This window comes from Ursus arctos, unplaced genomic scaffold (assembly GCF_023065955.2).
Source record: "Ursus arctos isolate Adak ecotype North America unplaced genomic scaffold, UrsArc2.0 scaffold_10, whole genome shotgun sequence".
In the NCBI taxonomy this organism is placed as follows: Eukaryota; Metazoa; Chordata; class Mammalia; order Carnivora; family Ursidae; genus Ursus; species Ursus arctos.
This window is the reverse complement of record NW_026622764.1, coordinates 67,815,513-67,831,590: the sequence shown is the minus strand read 5'-3', so window position 1 is coordinate 67,831,590 and position 16,078 is coordinate 67,815,513. Positions and strand designations below refer to the sequence as shown.

Below are 16,078 nucleotides of genomic sequence, written 5' to 3'. Positions count from 1 at the left end.
AACGTGAGCTAACATTCGTAGCCTTAAACATATTAATCTCTCTCTTTCTCTGTGTATATGTATGCATATTTATTTAACCACAGATGTGTCTTGTTTCTGAATCTTAGTTCCTCCTATGTTTATAAATTTTCAAAGTCTGTTATTACTATTATTGTCTGAGTACCTAAGGGTTGTATTTCTAATATTAGACCCTAAACTCTTCATTACCATGGTATTTTAGTTTTTTAAGGGCACTTAAATTTTTTTTTACATGAGATAAATTGAATATTATATACACCCTCTTGTTTAGCTGATGTGTTTCACTTTCCGTCTGCTACCTATGGTATGTATAGTGAAAGCTGTTTCTGTGCCTCTGTGTTATCCCTGACTGCTTCTGAGCTCTTCCCTTCTGGTCACCTTCGCAAATTTCAGGTCAGCTCCTGGTATCACTGAAGACCTTTCTTGGAGTCTTTAGCACTGTTCCATGCGTAGGTGATAAAGAGGTTATGTGGAGTCAGCCAACATCTCTCATTTCTAGCAGCTCCTGAGGAGAAGAAAAAAGAGAGTAGAGTAAAATGTCAGGTTTCTGAAAATACCTGCCTTTAAAAATTGGGTCTTTTTTTTTTTTTTAAATCGGAGTGATCATATTTTATTTTTATTTATTTCTCCTCTTTAATAATGTTTCTTTAGGAACTCCCCAGAGTCCTTCTTCTTCACCAGCTGTCTAAGCAGGAAGGTGCATGGACCATACTTCCATTGTTACCACAGTATGTTTAACTTGAAATGTGTGAATTTTGACATTTCTACCTGAACACTCCAATGCTCCCTACTTTTCTTACTGAAAGTCAATAAGTAAAGTAAATTTGAACTCTATTTTTTAAGACTACTACATTACCCAAATTTCTTGATTCTTTTAATCATGGATGGCTTCTGTTTTTAAATATGTTGTTTTCTTAAAAGCTAAAATGTTGATAGATTTGATATTTATATTTGAAAATTATCTACCTTCTGGACTGGTGTTGTTATGGAGAGAATTAACTTTAAGAACTCTAGCTGTTTTATAAACCATTAGTATCTGGCTTTCCAATAAGCTGAAACTATACATTGAAGAAAAATGTAGGGGAAAAAAATCTAGATTTCTTGCCATTTTGTATGTCTTTCATCCATTTCTTGCTTATTAGTTTTAAACCTTACCATAAACTCATTTTATAGAAGTGATTACTATAACCTATTTCTCTTTGTCAGCTTTTCTGTAACATATAGCAGAAATTCATCGTGGATTTTCTTCTGTGAAGAGGAGACAAGAATACAAATTCCAGAACTCTTAGAAACACTCAGAAGATATGACCCATCAAAGGTGAATGTAATTTTAGTACCAGTATTTATCTATTGGGGGAAATGCTTAAAAGAAGATTTAATTTTGATTAAGAGGTTTTCCAAAGTAATAAAAACACTTAATTTAAAATTAAAAAGAATGAAGTAATAGTTGAATATCTAGAAGCAATGTTAAAACAATTCTTTTTGAGGTTTTGTAGCTTTGGAGGGATAGAACTTATAATGGACCATTTTTAAATGGCAAAATCTATTTATATGTGTTAGCAGTTTCAGAGAGTTAAAAAGCTATAACCCAGAGTTAAGAAATAAGTTTAAATTGCTTATTTCTCCTTGTCAACAATGACCACATATTATTTTAGATGAGAAGTATTTCTTGGTTGCCAGCTGTGTATGAAGCACTGTGATAGCAGGGGCTAGGACAGGCAGACAAGGATCTTGATGACGTGGGTGATATAGACTGACAGGAGAAAACAGACCATTAAGGAAACAATGAAAAGTGAGAGATCTTATACTCAGGGAAATACAGGGTGCTGTCAGAAGCACATAGCAGGGCATCAAACCTAATCCCCGAGGGTCAGGACAGGAGGTGACCTTTAATCTGCATCCTGTAGGATGAGTAAGAGTTAATAGGAGAGAAAGAGTGTTTTAAGCAGAGGGAACAAAATTTGAGAAGGTCTGGAGGTAAGAAGGGGTGCATCTCATGTTAGAAGTCCAATGCTAAAAAAAAAAAAAAAGTCCAATGCTACTTTCTGTGTCCTACTTTTCATATTTTCAGATTATATTTTGGGCAGATATGATGTAACAGTTGGCTCTTGTTTATTTCTTAGTCTCTAGCACTGAGCAGAGTGTTTAACACTTAATACGTGGTCAGTGAGTATTTGTGAATGACTGATTAACTGTGTAATGTCAGCTTTCCTGCTGGGCTGCGTGGTGTCTCAGGAGGATGCCTTGGAGATACATCGAGAGTAATCAGGCTCTTCATTTCTCCTGGAGAAGCCTGGGTTATACCCAGATCACCATATGGAATCCTTTAAACTTAGAATAAGTGGAATTGGGCCCTTTCGGGTACCACTGGACACCTGCCCCACCTCTATTCTGGTGCCCACTCCAGAACTAAATCATATTTAATGAGAATGTGGGGAAGGAAAGGTGGCTTCTGGGTGCCGCTTTGTTTATTGTTGCAGACGAATAATGTTGGGCAACAGTGATGATTCTCGAACACTGGACAGTCTGTTACCTTAACAAAGCCGCTGGTTTCGAGGTTCTTCAAAAACCGCAGTGGTCCATTATGATTTCTCTTTTTGCTTTTGCTTTCAGGAAAGATACAGATATAATTGAATGAGAAGGTTGTTAGGTTAAAATGAAAAATCCTTCAAAGGAGAGAAGAATTATAAATGTGTCTTATCCCATCTTTTCAGATGATGCTAACCAGCATCTATGTACTTTGGCCATGTTTTGTGTAAAACATTTGTTAGGCTGTTATGTTTCCTTTTGACTTGAGAAAAACTCCCAAATCCTTTTTAGAATGTAGGAGTTTTAATCTCCTCCTAGTGTTCATTTCACCTGGAGATTATTTTTCCATTATCCATAGCTCTAATTCTTTGCAGAAGATGGTGACTCACTGTGCTTTTTAATGAAAATTGGAATGATAAATTTAAAAGTTCAAAGCAAGTTCATGAAAAGCAAGTACAGAACAGAGGTAAAATGAGATGTTTTCCCCCTCTTTTCTGAACTCAACCTTTAAAAAAAATCTAGGATGCCTTATTTCTTTTGAAACTAGCATTAGGAAATAAAGATTACATAACGTTCAAGTTAGCTCAAACCGGTATGCTTTTTTCCCCTACAATTTGAAATTTTAGAAAAAAGCAAAACTGGCTTTGATACAAATAAACTATATTAAAATAATAATTAGTGTGTTAGAGCATCAGTCTTTTTTTTTTTTTTTTTGGATTCTGATGTTTTTTCCCTTCTACATCTTTCTGTCATTCTTACACAAATTCACACTGTAATACAATATTTTAAATGGAAAATTTAAATCTTTATTAAAATAATTAATCTTTGTTAAATTGCCTTTCTAGGTGATTTCTGTAAATTTCCATATCTTGCTGGAATCTTTCTTCTTTTCCTACTATATGCTTTTAATATGAATGTGCATTTGCTGAAATGTCTTGACTTTTTTTTAATAGAGGTGAAACAGAGGTTCTGGTAAAGAGTAATTCTAAGATACTAATAGAACATTGTCTGAATTGTTATTTTACAGTTTATCTTGATTATAATTGTCTTGACTGTGAAACTATTAAGAAAATTGTTAAGAAGGGTGGGGGAGTGCCTCTTTCCACTGATTCTATATAAATTTCTCCCTTAGTTTATATAGTAACCCCTCCCCCCAATATTGGAAAACAATCTTATATACTGGATAATAGCTGGACACTGCCATTAGGAGTTAAAACATTGAAACATGTTCTGCATAAAATTATGTTTACGGCAGGAAATTCTAACAGTGAAGGATTAGTAAGAAAGGTACTGAAAATCTCCTGAAGTATTTTATTTTCTTTAAACAAACTGTATTGACATGTTATGTTAAATGTGACGATTTTCGTGTCAGGTAGTGTTTAGCAGTTTGAGAAAGTCCCATGTCATTGATTTTTTTAAAAAGATCTTGAATTTCTATCTTAAGCCAAAGCCAGTTACCTTATGATTATCCCTCTTGCCCAGTGATGATTTAAAATACCTGTAAAATGTCGAGAAAATCATGGTGTAGCTCTATAATCCAAGCTCATAGTTATATCAATGGGTTGCATATGTGTTCAGTTATGACCTGTTGCTGAAGTGACCAAAACCAAGAGTCTGGGAGGTATTTGGGACACAACCACAAACAGAAGAGATAATATGGTGTCCCTCCTGCTTTTGTTTTCTGATAAGGAGCGGGCAGAGAGGTAGGGACGGTTGGATAACAGGGAAAATATGCAAAACGTTTAGCATTTAGGGTGCTTGATTTAAATTAGTTTCTCTAACGGGGTGGTTGCCATTTGAAGCTCTCCTGGACTTGCTCCATTCATTTAACAAAAGCTAGTGAACACTTATTACATGTTAGGTCTTCTGGTGGGGATACAGCGGTGAGCAGAATGGACGGTTTCCCTGCCAAGGAGGGGGGTATTCTTGTGGCAGGGGAGATAGGCAAGGAGCAAAAATGCAAACAATGTGTCCGATGGTAGTAAGAGCTACGGAGAACAAGAAAGCAGAATGAGAGGGATAAGGGATAGATTGGGGGTGGGCTTACTATTCTGTATAGAGTATCCGGTCACTTTTGAGCAGAGTATGAAGGAACCAAGGGAGCGAGCCATATGCTCCCTGCTCCTGTACCAAACTCCCTACTGCATACCCTCCACTTATCTGATCGCAACCTCAAATTCAACATATGCAAAACTGAATTCTTAATGCCTCTCCCATCTTCATTCAGTCTTTCTCATCTCAGAAGTGGCATCATGGTCTATCCAGTGGCTCATATAAAAAAACCTAGGACTCATGATTTATTCCTCTTTTTCCCAGGAGCCTATGTTGGCATATCCCATTGAGACTACCTCCAAAATACATCTTCTTCCATCCTTTCTCCATATTTAATACTGCCACTCTGGTCCACCCTACCATCATCTCTTGCCTTGACAATTTAATTAGAGTCTCCTTGCTGGTCTCTTGGTTTCTACTCTTGCCATCCTAATAATCTAGCCTCTTGGTAATTCAGATCATACCACTCACCTCTTCAAACCCCGCCCCCCCCTGGTTTCCCACTGGGCTAAGATAATTTCGCTAGATTTTAGGTTGGCAGTGATTTTCTTCTATCACTGTAAAGATGTTGTTCCGTTGTCTTTTACATTCTGTTGTTTCCATTGAAAATTCAACTGTATGTCTTGTTTTAGTTCCTTTAAAAGAAATGTGCACACCCGTCTCCCCTCAAGTTACTTTTAAGATTTTCTCTAACTTTGGTCTTTTCAACCAACATATGCCTCTGTGTGGTTTACTCTATACTTTATTGGTGTTTATACAGCTTCTTGAATCTATGGCTTGATGACTTTTGTTAGTTTTAGAAGATTCTAAGCCTCTATTTCTTCAAATGTTGATTCCATTCCATTCTGTTTCTCCTATTCTGGCTTTCCAATTTCATGTGTTTTAGACCTTCTCACTGTTTCTTATATTGCTTTTATTCTCTTTTCTGTATTTTCTTCCTTTTGTTTTCCTTTGTGCATCAAACTGAATATATTTTACTGACTTACTACTTTTCAGGTCACTAATCCTTCCTTCTCTTTTGTTTCCTAACTTGGATTCCTAACTTCGATTATTGCATTGATCAGTTTTAGAATTTCCATCTGACTTTTGTTTATTATTCTAGCTCTTTGGCAAAATTCTTCATCTTTCCATCTATTTCCTTAAATATATGAATAATACTTATTTTTTTTTTGATAACTGCGGTTATCTGTGCATCTCTATTTCTCATTTTTCTCTTTGTTTTTGTCCTGGTGCTGTTTCTTGGCATGCCTGGTAATTTTTCACTAAATGCCAGATATTTTATGTGAAAAATCAAAGAGGCTGTGGATGATATCCCTAGGTACAGGAGGATTTAATATTCTTCCGGGTTTTAGACCTTGTTTGGGTACGTCTGTTTACAGACTGCCCTTACTTCTAGACCTCTTTCTTCCAGCACACCTTGCACCTGGGCCTTGGGCTCCCCAGCACCCCTGCTGAAGCCTTTGTCAGCAATTAGGCTCTCTACTGCTGCTTTCCACTTGGTTCTTGTCTTTTCTTTTTTCTTTTTCTTTTTTCTAGCCTAGGACTTGAAGGGAAATCACATGAAGAATTTGGGGCTCGCTTTTCTGGATCCTCTTAAATCTCTACTTCCTTGGCAGCCTCCAGCTCCAACCCCTCTTTCAGTGCAGCAAGGCTGCAGTGTCCCAACTGCTGCCTTCTGTTCTGTACCATTCTCTGCTACAGGAACCAGCAAATTCCTTGAGGGTAAAAGGAGGTGACTGCGGGATGGGCTCCCCTTCTCTCTTGGATATTTGCCCTCATCTACTATCTGTCTTTGTTTTCTGATGCCCTCAATTATTTGGTTTAAGTATTTCCAGCAGCATTCATACTTGTTCTCAGTGGGGAGCAGGTCTGAACCAGACTATTCTGTTGTGGCCAGAAGTGAAAGTGTTCCACTGCCCTTGGAGTAAAGTCTGCGTTGCTTCCCACTGGCGTCTGAAATCCACCCTGGGCTGTCTGCTGCCTGTCTCTTTCATACCATTTCCCCCTATCCAGTATATTCTAGCACACTGGACTTCCCTTTTCATCGTAAGTATCAAGCTTGTTCTCACCTTGGGACTTTGTAGTAACTGCCTTGATGGCTCTTCCTGGGGTTTGTGCATAGGGGGCCCCTTGGTATTATTTACTCCCAGTTCCGTTGTTAGCTCCTGAGAGGTTTCTCTCTCCTTCCAGGGAAGTCCCCAGGCGCTTTGTTTTATTTTCATCCTAGCGCATTGCAGTCACTATCTGACCCTACTTTACCTACTTATATTCTGTTTCCCCACTAGTGTGTAAGCTGTGTTCCCACCTGGTGTGGAATAAATGTCAAATGTTAATTGATAACAATAATAAATGTTAATCGAGTGAATGAATAAATGAATAAAATAGGCACTAATTCTGGAAGGAATTTTTCAGATTCTTCTTTGCAAACCTCAGTAGGGCATAAAGGAGCGCTGTTTTCTTTGCCTTAATAGTATTTTGATATGGAATTTTCTGTAGAAAACCACTTTCATATGTTTATGGCATAATGATGACTAACATTTTGTTCATTCTGTTGATATACTAAATTACTCTCTTTGTAAAGATTATGCCATGTTCATTATCATAGAGCATTAAATATGTTTTTGTTAAAATTCTTCAGAAAGTAATAATGTATGCTAATTCTCTATCACCCAGAATACTTAATTAACTAGAATTAATGATATGACTTTTTTTTGGTCTTGTATGAAATGGCTTTTTAAGAAAATGACATTTTATTTATTTATTTTTAATTTTTATTTTTTGGATGTACATTCAAAATTTTACTTTTATTTATTTTATTTAAATTCAATTAATTAACATATAGCGTATTATTAGTTTCAGAGGTAGAGGTCAGTGATTCATCAGGCTTATATAACACCCAGTGCTCATTATATCACGTTCCCTCCTTAATGCCCACACTCAGTTACCCCATCCCTCCACCCTCCTCCCCTCCAGCAACCCTCAGTTTGTTTCCTGTAGTTAAGAGTCTCTTATGGTTTGTCTCCCTCTCTGATTTTGTCTTGTTTTATTTTTCTCTTCCTCCCACTTTGATCCTTTGTTTTGTTTCTTAAATTCCACACATGAATGAGATCATATAATTGTCTTTCTCTCATTGACTTATTTCGCTTAGCATAATACCCTTTAGTTCTATCCAGGTTGCTGCAAATGGTAAGATTTCATTTTCTTGATGGCTGAGTAATATTCCGTTGTATATGTATATACCACATCTTTATAAGAGAATGACATTTTATATCTTTATTTAACAGGAATGGTTTTTAGGAAAAGCATTACATGATGAAGAATCTACAATAATTCACCATTATGCCTTTTCTGAAAATCCTACAATTTTTAAATATCCAGACTTTGCTGCTGGCTGGGCCCTTAGTATTCCACTTGTAAACAAGTAAGAATTTATTAGACTTTGTGTGTGTGTGTGTGTGTGTGTGTGTGTGTGTGTGTGTGAGAAGATCGACTTTTATTTCACTGAGTACTGTAATTGATAGATCTTGGGTGAGTTTTGCAGTGGGAGGCAGCGTGTGGTGGAGTGGGAAGACCTGGAGCAGGAACTGATCGATACCTGAGGGTCTTGCTCTATCACATACTGGTCTCCTCAGACTGATTACTCATCTGTTCTCTATTTCCTCTAAGTTGAATAATAAATTGTGAGCCCAAGGGAGGGCACGTAAGTGCATTGAGAACTCTACTTCCACAAGTGTTATTACTATTATTAATGGATCTAGTTAACTATAGGTATGACTTTGGTCATCAGTAAGAAAACAAATCTGTAACATGCCTAGGGGTGGGAGTTGGTGGCAAATTATGTACATGGGTACACACGTTTAAACAGGGGGGACAGTTATCAGAGGCTCTGTAGATATTCGTACCTAGCTATTTGTGCATATAATTGCAATCATGCTTTTTTCAATGTGAAAAGTAAAGATAATTAAGTCATATTTCAGGAGAAATATGATCATTGACAGGCTCTTAATTCGAATGCCTCAGATTAATTATGATGTGTTTTTGTTCTTTAGGGAATGGAAAGTTGATAAAGCAGTTGAGGCCTTTGTATCCTCAAAGATGGAAGGGTGTCTGTTATTTCTTACACCAAGTGTGCTGTTTCTGGGGTTTTGAGTCTTGGAAAACTTTTTAGCCCATTGTAGACATATAAGGTAGTAGTACCTTGTCATTTGTGGCTGGCCAGCCCTTACTGACAACTCATTTGACATTCGAAAGTTTTAACAGCGTAAGACCTTCTTTCCCAATGTGGAATCCGAAAAGGACAATAACAACTCCTCCATGTTGTATAGCCTTCCCTCCTATAAGACAGCAGCTACGTGAGGTGGGCTCCATTAGGTTGATGTGCTGTGGAAAATCTGTTTTGGGAACTGAGTTATATGGAGGAGGAGACAGTGAGACAATGCGTGGTGGTCCATTCGGCTTGAGAGATCATGATAGAGGAGGGGTCATTTGGAGGCTGCAGCTGAGACAGTAGCTTCCTGAGGTAGCAGCTTCCTGATAGTGGCAGAGGCCACAACTCCTCGGCTACCCATTTCTGTAGTATCAATCTGGAGGTTGTTCTTAGAATCTCAGCCTAGAGTCTCTTTATTCAGACTTTCCAGTAATTCTGTGAGCCATCTATATGCATTTGTAAATGTAACTTTGTGCTTAAACTGGCCAGAGTGGATTCTGTTATTTCCAACTACAGCGTTTGACCCATGGGCCCGTCCTGAGAATACCGGGCAAGGATACCCTGCCCCCAGCCTGTGCCAGGCATGCCTAGGAGGCCCACACATTTTCCCTGCACTGTTCTTGGAAAGGTTGGGCAGGAGGGGAAGGGGAACGAGAAGAGAAAGTTGTCATTCCTTCCTCACCCTGCACTGCCTGGCTCTACTCTCTGCAGGAATGAGGGAAGGATAATTTTGTTTCAGCAGTCCTGGGTCATCTTTATTCTCAAATGAATTAAGCTTGGGGTTTGCTGTGGCTTGAGGACCGGGAGCCCCCAGGACACTCTTTTCCCACTGTGTCCAGCAGCCTGGTGTTTGGGCCCAGTTTGGCTACCTGTGTTCAGTCTGGACTCTCCAGAGCCGTGAGCAGCATATTCCAGCCCTGGAGCTTTTCCTTGTGCCTTCCAGATTCTTCTCCCCCATGGTAGCCTTCCTCCCCGCTGTCCTCACTCTCTGTACTTAGCTTCCTAGACTGGAATTATACGGACTGACCCTCTACAGAAGTTCCTGTGGCTGTGACTTCTCTGACTTGTGGGTTAGAAGCTCTTTCTCAGTCTGTCTCCTGTCTACTGGAGAACCAAGTCCCTTGAAAGAGGGACAAGTACAGCTATAACTGTTCCATGCAGTGCTCTGAGCACAGATGCCATCTTCTTCCCTCAAGGCTAAAGAGAAACCCACGGACCTGCAAAGACCCTATACAGCAACCCTGGGATATAACCATCTCTCTGAAGCCAGTATGACCCCCTTCTCCATCCTGCCCTTCCAATCCAGGAGGCCACTCATCCAGCAGACAAATCCCGTAGTTTAGCGAGTATCACTTCTTTCCATCCCCCATCAAGCAAGGACCTTGGAGGCCCCTTGATGCTGGATGCAATTCACCTTTTACTGAGTTTGATATAATAATTATTGCTTTCCTTTTGACTTACTTTTAAACCAGGTGGATAGAAGTAATCTGGGTCGAACACATCTTGGACTCCTCGGATCCTCTTAAAGGACAGTTTAGCCCAACTCATTGCTTGGCACGCAGACAGTTCTGTTCTACAAAACCTGTTCTATAAAACCTCTTGGGCCTATGAATTCTGCCCTCTGGCTTCACTGCTTCTAAGCTGGAGAGGCAGCCAAAGTCCTGGCAGGTTCTGTTGGCTCTGGCTTATGCTCGTCTTCTAACTACCTCATGCTCACCACGCAACTAACTGCCAGGGGCTTTGTGAGCTGGGGCCCAGGCTCTGGATTAGCCAAGATATTCGTCTTATTAAGGGGACACTGTTATGGATGACTTGGTGTTCTCTAGAGGGAGTCGCACTGGCGCATGCTTCTCTTCTGTCATCTTTACGGAGTCATTGAAAATATCTATTGACAAGTGCCGCTTTCTCCCTTTCTGGTCAAGCTGAGCTATATTTTCTACCGAGATGTGGGAGAGGACCGAGGGCCTCATGTCACTGCAGTAGGATATGTAAGGGACTACATAAGGGAATTGGGGCCAAAAGATTAATCGTTTGTACAAGTTCCGAAAATTTCCAGCAGTTCCCCCGTAACTCCGGCGTGATAGAGGAATCCTAAGGCACCAGTTAACCTTCTGCATTCAGTGTCCTCTGCTTCCACAACACTGAACGATTGCCAACAAACTGCCCAGTGTTTGTAGTTAATTAATATCCATGGTCTTCTCTGTGCTTCTCCTCCCTTTCCCCTGCCAGCAAAAACAAAACAGAATGAAAGCGTAGGCTCTCCTAGAGTACCAAATGCAAAATTCTGGTTACCTGATACCGTATTTCCTTTTTCTTGTGATGCAGACAAGTAATCAGACAAAACATGATGTAACCCATTTAGCATAGCAACTATCTTATGGCCAAGATCTATTTAAAAATGGTTTTCTCATAGGAGATTGTATACATTCTTCAAGAAACTGGTATTATACTTAGAACTAAAGGAGACATAAAGTATAAATTAGCCCCATTGGCTGCAAAATTAGATCTTCCCAATTGGTTTTTCCCAGTTCCAAAGCTAATGTGCTGTTTCCTCCTGTTATTAGAGACTATATCAGTTAGCATGCTGGATTAAGGAAATGTGATTATGTAATTGAGGGTGAGGTCTGTGTTGGTTGATGCAGGAGTTCAGCCCTGTTACTGAGGATGCTGGTTCTCACTCTCTCTCATTTTTAGTACACAGCCTCCTGAAACCACATACAGTATCAGTTCATCCTAAATCTGGTTCCTCTTGTGATTCAAAGAAAAAGGGCTAAATGTTTTTGTTTGTTTACGTTAAGCAATAGAGAACCTCTCTAACCATTGGAATATAAGTGCTTATCTTCAGTCTCTAGCTGGGTCTTGTCTGATTGAAGTTGGTTGGGTCCACTTCAGGCATGTAGCAGCTCCCGGACCATTAATGCTTGCAGGGAATTTCAGTGCTTTGGTTGGGATCAAACTAATTCTGACCCTGGAGCCCATTTATTGGGCTCAGTAATTAGAAGTCTCTTAGGAAGAAGGGAGGGGAAGCTCTGTATTGTGTAGGCAGTTGACAGCGCCCACTGCAGTAGTGGTGAGCCCTTTTCCCTCCTTTCCATGATTTTATGGCCCACTCGTAGGTAGGACAACTGTTTACAATTACTTAAGGGTTTCTCCTGCTCAGATCATCAGAAAAACTGGTTACTTAAAAACATTTCATGACACACACTTTTTTAGATTTTTCCCACCAAAAACATTATTTGCCCTGGCAATCCCACATGAGTTTTGAATTAACACCACCTAGCATTCCTGGTGACCCCTCTGTGTGATCTTCTAACGATAGTGTCAATAAAAGAACACACTTGCATTTTTGGAGAAATTTCCAGTAAGATGATCTCTTCAAATAGGTTGATGTTACTGGTTTTTTCTCTTGTTTTTCCACCAGTAAAACTTACCTAGATTTCTTTCAATATTTTGCTCCTTTGACTAGCTCACAAATGCAACTGTAAAAGTCAGCTAGGAACTTCCAATATGGAGTTGAAGGGCCCCCCTGTCTGTTTTAAGTTTCCAGTCTTGCTGGTTGTGTCTTTAGAGCTGTGTTATTGAGACATGACTTAGGTAGCCTTCTAAAAATAGGAAAGCTGAATATTAAATGTCGTATTTGCCAGGAACTGAATATTTAATGAGGAAATATTTTATCTAAGTAATTGGAATTTCTGACCTTAATTGTGTGGGTTTTTTTTTTTTTTTTTTGGCATTGTTGGTTAATGAAATTAGCATTTGGAAAACCCCTGTGCTATCTTGTATAGAAAAGTAAAACCTAGTTCCCACTTTTAGAACTTGTCTTTTAAATTAGATGAATGCCCTGTACACTTTTAGAACTGGAAACACATTTGCAAGGTGACTGACTTAGGCTCTGGGTGTCAGTGAGGCTGACTCATCGTGACCTTCATCACTTAAGGTTGTGGTAGACTCCATGAGCTGCTAGACATAGCCACTTAAAAATTCCAATGTACATCTCTGTGTGTCCTCAAATCAGACATTGTCCATCTTAAAGAAATTCAGTGGTCTTCAAGTTTTGCCCCTCTGAATTTTTCCCCAAATACAAATTTTCAAGAATTGAATGAGAAAGAAACTTAAAAAGTCAAAAAAGCAGAGAGCATGTTTAGGGCAATACGTCAGAGGTATTTTATCGTTTAGGAAGCTTAAGGGGCCTGTGATGCACGGCCGTCTAACAATGGATGTCATATCCATTGGGTTCCCGTCCCAGCTCTGTGTCCCTTGCCTGTGGCAGGAAGCCCAGGTATGACTTTTTCTGTCTTCAGAGTCTAAATGTGGCCTGATCAGATTTTGAAGGCCGTTGGCATGAGTCCAGATTCCAAAGTTACCTTGATATTGTTTGTTTATAAAAACTGGCTTGTAAGACTTCAAACTGGATAAGAATCCGCGCCAGGGAAGAATTTTTTCTGTTAATATATATTGGAGTGTGTCTGAGAACATTGTCTCTTTACGTATCCTCACCCACTCCTACTGACAAATCTGAGGGCCGGCATTGAGCAGGGATGTGACCGAGATTACGTGCGCTGTTTGGAGCCACCTGCCACCAAGTTGCACTAATATCTATCCCAAGACAAATGCTTTAATACTAAACATAAATTATAACCTGTGTCCTTTCTTTCCTGTAAGTAAAAGTAAATTTTTAAAGAAATCTTGGGGTGCCTCGGTGGCACAGTCAGTTAAATGTCTGACTCTTGGTTTTGGCTCAGGTCATGATCTCAGGGTCCTGGGAATCGAGCCCCACTTTGGGCTCCGTGCTCAGCGTGGAGTCTGCTTGAGATTCTCTCTCTCTCTCTCTCTCTCTCTCTCTCTCTGTCTACTGCTCCTGCTCATACTGTCTCTCCCAAAAATAAATTAAAAATAAAAAAGAAATCTTTGTGGTTCAACTAGGCTAAAAACTCAGTAAAGAGTTTTGAAACTTATTACTACTTTTCCTTTTAAAATCAGTATTACATCTTTGCCCTTAAAATATGTGTTAGGGTGTTTGTAATTGAAACTGACGGTCTAGTCTCTAGCCCTGCGACAGATATAGAGCCGTATGGTATTTCAGCGGTCTGGGTAGGTATGTAATTCTACCTCATGCAGCTTAAAATCAAAGAATATCTTGCCCTCATTCATTCAGGCAGCTCACTGAGTGCCCCTTTTGGCCAGGCACAGTGGGCAGTACAAAGAAGCTGCCACACAGAGGGGGACGTATACACAACAGGATGTAGCATGTGTGATAAAGTTAATGGAGCTTGCTTCCTACTCCGGGAGCAAAGGAAGTTTCCATTTATGCCAGTGGACAAGTCTGGCAAAGTTCCACAGAAAAGATGCCATTGAGTTTGATCTTGAAGAAAGGTTTGCCAGGTGAAGGTTGGGTGTGGGTGTACTAGGCAGCGGGCAGGTGTTTGTCATGGCTATCATGGATAAGTATGGAGAAGCTAGGGGACAGTGGAAGGGAATGATGGGCCTCCCCTCCGCACTGAAAGGAGCCACTGAAGATTTCTTTAAGAAAAGGACTTGAAATTAAATGTTTTTTCTTTCCAGAAACCATATGCTCTCTTCCCCTAAAAACTCCACAAGCTATAGTTCATTTACGTTATTAAAAGCATGAGACTGAAAAGTAACAACTTTTGTTTCTCTATCATGCAAGCTTTACTTTTTCTTTTTTTCTTTTCTGTCTTTTTTCTCTGTCAGGAGTCAATACACTTATCAGGAGTCAATACACTTATCAGGAGTCAATAAACTTTGTGGCTTTGTTTTACATAAGACATTTAATGTATTCTATTGTATTTTATAGTATTTGCCAGATGTTGGAACAGTGAATGCTATATTTGCAAAAAAGCCTTGCATTTATTTCCTACTCAACAAAAATTCCGTTTTCACAGTGCTTTGCCTCAAGGAAATGTGAAATTCTTAATTTTATCTTAAAATGTGTGCTTTTAATCTGTTTTCAAACATTAGAAAGTCTCAATGTGTTATTCTTATTCGATGCTTCTTCTGATTAAAAAAAAAAAAAATGCCTCAAATTGTATCTATTTTCTAGGCTTACCAAGAGGTTAAAGAGTGAATCCCTGAAATCCGACTTTACGATAGATTTAAAACATGAGGTACGTCATAGTTTCTTTGTTAAAAGTCTTAGTAATCAAAAATTCATGTGTTTTGATATAAAGGGTGTTTTTTATTCTCTTACAGCTCACTCCTCCCCCCCAGCGCATCTATGTATCTTCTCCCCTCCAAGGTGATTCTTCTCCAGCAAATTAGGCTCTGTAAGCTCATTTGAATCACGTAGGTGGAGAAGGAGCAGTGAAAAAGATTGCGTCTGTGATTCTTGGTTTTTCTTTTTTTTTAAAGCTAGGTGGATGGGTGCAAAGGTGGATTTCTAAAAACATGCAAAACTGCCATTAAAGCACCTTTGCTCTTATTTGCTCTTATTTGGTACTTTGGTTGTGTCTCTGTCCTTGGCCGTCTAGGGCAGAACCGAGCCAGTTGGTCCCCAGCAGGCAGCCGTGGCATGCCAGTTGGGACCCCAGCATCCCCGGCATTTAGTGGACATCTGTGACCAATCATCCTGGAGGCAGGTGTCCCATCATTCATCATTCCCGAATCATTAAGAAGGTTTTGTCGTGGGTTTCATTCACAGGCACATCTGACTGCCTAGAACAGCCCCACCTTTCCCTCTGCAGGAATCTGTATCCTAGGACGGTGGGGTCCATCTTGACATGCCACTGAGGCCAGGAGCACTGGCAGCATGCCAGGAGCCAAAAGGGCATGCACAAGGCTTTACCTTCTTAGCTGTTTGCATGTGATGAGGTAGCTTATTGGGGAAAAAACATACCTGTAAAAAACCCTTCTTCCTTTCCGTAGAAAGGAAAGAACGACTAATTGAAAGCGTAAGTCTGCCTAGATGTTTTTAATGAAGACTGAACTTCGGTATAGATACTCAGGTTCAGGAATCTATTAAACACGAAATACCTACAAAGAATATTTCTAACGAATGTGAAAGGTATGAAGCTCAGTCAAAATATCTGTGTAATCACCACCTGGCTTAAGAATTAGAACAACCCCAGTCGCTTTGAAGCTACATGAATGTGACGTTCTTGCGTCCCCTTCATTCTTACTAGTCAACGCTTTCTTGAATTCTCTCTTCCTTTTCTTCATCTTTTACGGCATAGGACTGTAGCCCTGAATAAGACATTATGCAGTTTTGCAACCATTTGGACTTTAGATAAACAGAAGTGTACCATGAGTATTGTT

General features: G+C 39.5%; 1 protein-coding gene across 1 annotated transcript in view; it reads left to right on the top strand.

Annotated features, from left to right (window-relative positions):
* The window catches only part of B3GLCT (beta 3-glucosyltransferase), a 120,304-nt gene that overhangs the window by 43,694 nt on the left and 60,532 nt on the right, over positions 1–16,078 (top strand). The window contains exons 5-8 of the mRNA XM_026493096.4: positions 670–746; positions 1,225–1,336; positions 7,884–8,020; positions 14,868–14,931. Coding sequence (XP_026348881.2) covers positions 670–746; positions 1,225–1,336; positions 7,884–8,020; positions 14,868–14,931 — 390 coding nt within the window. The remainder of the gene's footprint in view (positions 1–669; positions 747–1,224; positions 1,337–7,883; positions 8,021–14,867; positions 14,932–16,078) is intronic.